A 3,893-nucleotide genomic window follows, 5' to 3' on the forward strand; every position below is an offset into this window, starting at 1 on the left:
ATAACTGCACGCTTGCGGCGCAAAGCCTGGCGGCTATCTTGCATGCACAATCTGGGGAATCGATTGGAACACCAACAGAGCGCAGATTACCCTTTGCCAAAAGGAAATCCAAAGTTTATGCATGCTAGCATGGATCTATCGAACCGTGGTCAAAAGCAGTCAAAGACGTGAAAGATTATGCTACCATGCAGCCTCCTTCTACGTACGTTGAACGCCTTTCTTAGTCTAAATCTCTCCATTAGAGTACAAAACTATGCAGCATTGGGTCATGAAAAAACGGCTAGACTTATCAGCTCTCTTCCATCCGTAAAGACAGGAGGATTATTTGCTAGCACGAGAAGCAAGCTGAGTCAAGCAACTTTCTTACGATTTTTTTTGCTGCTAAAAAGCAACTTTTTTATGTGTGTCCCACAAGCCAGAAGCCCTTCCAAGACGGATCATGGAGGCGAGCAAAGGGCACTGACGTGTGCGCACTTTGTAACGCACCCGCACTGCGTACAGCCAGTACTTACGTACGTGTTGTTTCTCAGCTGCCGCTTCGTGTGTGCAACGGCGCAACAAGTGCAAGTAACCGTGTGGTGACTGATAACTCCTAACTATAGCTAGGGTTTGGACACTGGTCTCAGTCTCTTAAACGCATGTGATCCTTAATTTGCGGCTTAGTGGCTGCGCTATAGCTCTCTGCCTTGTAGGGTACGTAGCCAAGCTGGCCTTGCCTAAGCCTGTTAACTTGAAGTGTACTGCAATTTCCCTAATAATTCCACGCATTATGGAGGGAATTGCGAGAGGAAAAGTGTACCGACATAGGGAGCTTTGTGTCATGCATCCTGATGATTATCTTGTCCTTTGTTTAAAGCGGTCCCATGGCTGGTTGGGATTATCCATGCATTAGTTTTTTGCATTTGTTTCCATGATTGATCAGGAATAGTTTGTGTGTGCCAATGGAGTCACACGCGATAAGGCATGTGTACTTTTTCTTGCCTCCGGAGCTTCCTTCCCAGCACTATATAAACCCTTCGAAGCTCCAGCTCCATTCAAGCTCTCAAGCAACAACCTCAGGTAGTAAGCTGGCAGTTCTTCTCTTCCCATTCAACCATCTATAAGCCCAACTATTACCCTAGCTTGCTTGGTACAACCATCTCATTGCTCTCCCCATCAACTTGATCGTCTCAAATTCATAGCTAATTAAGGTCTTGCAATGGGCGGCCTCTCTGTTCAGCATCCGTGGGCCTTTACCTTCGGCCTCCTAGGTATATATATATCGTTGTCTACCTCAATATATAGATGCTTCCCAAATTAATTTGCTTCCATATTTTTAATCTCATTTCCCATTATTTTAGTTTCATCTTTGTTCATATGGTTTGCCAAAATTAGCATCCAAGATACCTACTTGTGGTAGTATTCTGAGCATCCAAGATAGTTAGTGCGGGTTGCATGCCAAAAGTAAAATATTTCTCTTGTTGCGACGTAGTGATCCTTCCTGTTTTGTCCCCCATCGGCGTATTGTTCCAGGTCCCCCGCCGTTAATTTCTTTTGTGTAAACTAAAAGAGGTATATATATACATCAAATATAGTTCATTCGTCATTGGAGGAATACGTACCTGGTGACGGCAACCAAAAAGGAAGAAAATGAAAGAAAGATGTAAACTAAAGGGCTCCAATACATATAGGAGTAGCTTTATCTTATGGTGTAGCGTGTGTGACATCTCACCGGCTAGCCATTACTGAAAGCTGGCTAACTGGGGATTGAAAGCGTGCGCAACATCCATATCTCCTTGTTCTCGCTGGATAACTGTCGTATGTAATGTAACGTACTGACGTGCCACTTTGCTTCCCTGCAGGCAACGTCATCTCCTTCATGACCTACCTGGCCCCACTGTAAGCCTCTCGATCACACTCACTCAACATCGTGTTTCTCTCTCTAGCTTTCCTTGTTGGTCTCTCTCGTCTGACTACGTGCAAATTACACGTAGGCCGACGTTCTACCGGATCTACAAGAACAAGTCGACGCAGGGCTTCCAGTCGGTGCCTTACGTGGTGGCGCTCTTCAGCGCCATGCTGTGGATCTACTACGCGCTGCTCAAGTCCGACGAGTACCTCCTCATCACCATCAACTCCGCCGGCTGCGTCATCGAGACCATCTACATCGTCCTCTACCTCGCCTACGCGCACAAGCAGGCCAGGATCTTCACCGCCAAGATCCTTCTCCTCCTGAACGTGGGCGTCTTCGGCCTCATCCTCCTCCTCACCCTGCTTCTCACGGCGGGTGAGAGGCGCATCGTCATGCTTGGATGGGTCTGCGTCGGCTTCTCGGTCAGCGTCTTCGTCGCGCCCCTCAGCGTCATCGTGAGCACCCTAACTCTCGTGTGTATGCATTTATCTTGATTTATAATCCATCTCTCCCTTAGCTGCTTGCATAAATATGCAGCGCCTTGTGGTCCGCACACGGAGCGTGGAGTTCATGCCCTTCTCCCTCTCCCTGTCCCTCACCGCCAGCGCCGTCGTCTGGTTCCTCTATGGCCTCCTCATCAAGGACAAATACGTCGCCGTAAGCAACACAAACAGAACAAACTCTTCACTCTACTTTCTCAGCGGAGGTACAAACTGACTCTAACTGTTCTTTTGATTTGCAGCTTCCCAACATTCTTGGGTTCGCCTTCGGGGTGATCCAGATGGGGCTCTACGCCCTCTACCGCAACGCCACGCCCCGGCCGGCACCCAAGGAGGTGGATGCCCCCGTGTCCGACGATGGTGCCGTCAAGCCGTCCGAGCACGTCGTCAACATCGCTAAGCTCGGCCCGGCGGCCACCGCCATCGAGCTCAACACACACTACCCTGTCGACCCACCGCCGTCGATGAAGGAGGGGGCGGCCAAGGAGAACGGCGTGGCCTGCGCCAGCGGAGAGAAGCTTGACAAGGCAACCCATGTCGAGCAAGTCTAGGCATGCATGCGTTCATGACACGGATGTATATATGTCGTGCATCCAAATAAGCAATGACGGGGATCAAGCCATGACGGGGATCGAGCAAACAAGCGATGGAGAATGCATGCATGCATGCATGGGGCCTTGTAAATTGCAATTTCTACTGTCGATGCTCCATTCGAATTCAAGTGTTGATTCGTAGTATAGCTCGTTGCAAAGGGTTCTTATTTTATTCCGGTCGTATTCATTAGTGTATCCATCGATAACTTAGATGTAACGGTCTTATTATAAGGAACCAGCAGGATGAGCGTGGCTAGATGTAAATTATAATATATATATTTCCATAAAGTATTGTTTTTCTTGAAGATATTTTCCCAGGTCAGGTGGTCAACAACAATTCAAAATTTAACCAAAGTATAGCCATTATGATAACATGATTGCCCTTAGGAAGTCTGTAGTATGGGATTGTTGATAACGACAGCCGTGGCATTATTGTTACGTTGTTAATTGTGTAAACACTTGATGCATCAAATTGATGACTCCGGATCTAACTAGTGGGGTGGTGTGATGGCATCCTCCATCATCGAGTTTGTAGGTGTGGCATCATGATTGTAGGTTGTTTGATATATGTTTTTCCCGGACCTTTATTAAATAACATAACCAAAATGAGTGTGTGCATCTTTTGATGCAGAGATCGGGGGTTTCAACCTCTTTTTCCAATGCATCAAATTGATCATGGGCTTTGAGGCTTAGAGCAAAATCAATGTGTCAGTGCTACAAAATAGGAAAGTAAATTGAGTATAAGAAAAAAAAATGTTCAATATACTCTTTTCATAGCACATACTTTAGGGACCCACTAGCCATCCTTTTTTTTCCTCACCATGCATTTTCCCCACTGAAACATCCCCCTGCTCTTGTTTTTAGCTATGACATGGCCCTTATAGCGGTGAAGATTCCTCTAGACTCAGT

General features: G+C 46.9%; 1 protein-coding gene across 1 annotated transcript; it reads left to right on the forward strand.

Moving 5' to 3' along the window:
- Positions 1-1,044: 1,044 nt before the first annotated feature.
- On the forward strand, positions 1,045-3,289 carry LOC109784297 (bidirectional sugar transporter SWEET14). The gene is made up of 5 exons (XM_020342895.4): positions 1,045-1,250; positions 1,842-1,878; positions 1,974-2,346; positions 2,429-2,548; positions 2,634-3,289. Exons 1-5 carry the CDS (start codon positions 1,199-1,201, stop codon positions 2,940-2,942), a joined length of 891 nt encoding a protein of 296 aa, XP_020198484.1. The 5' UTR covers positions 1,045-1,198; the 3' UTR covers positions 2,943-3,289.
- The last annotated feature ends 604 nt before the right edge of the window (positions 3,290-3,893 follow it).

Source organism: Aegilops tauschii, chromosome 1 (genome assembly GCF_002575655.3).
Source record: "Aegilops tauschii subsp. strangulata cultivar AL8/78 chromosome 1, Aet v6.0, whole genome shotgun sequence".
NCBI classification, from domain to species: domain Eukaryota; kingdom Viridiplantae; phylum Streptophyta; class Magnoliopsida; order Poales; family Poaceae; genus Aegilops; species Aegilops tauschii.

Excerpts from the sequence above, each read along its gene's own strand:
- LOC109784297 (XM_020342895.4), top strand. The coding sequence starts at position 1,199 with ATGGGCGGCCTCTCTGTTCAGCATCCGTGGGCCTTTACCTTCGGCCTC. Across the intron at positions 1,251-1,841 it reads CTTTACCTTCGGCCTCCTAG|GCAACGTCATCTCCTTCATG; the intron begins GTATATATATAT and ends GCTTCCCTGCAG. Across the intron at positions 1,879-1,973 it reads ATGACCTACCTGGCCCCACT|GCCGACGTTCTACCGGATCT; the intron begins GTAAGCCTCTCG and ends AATTACACGTAG.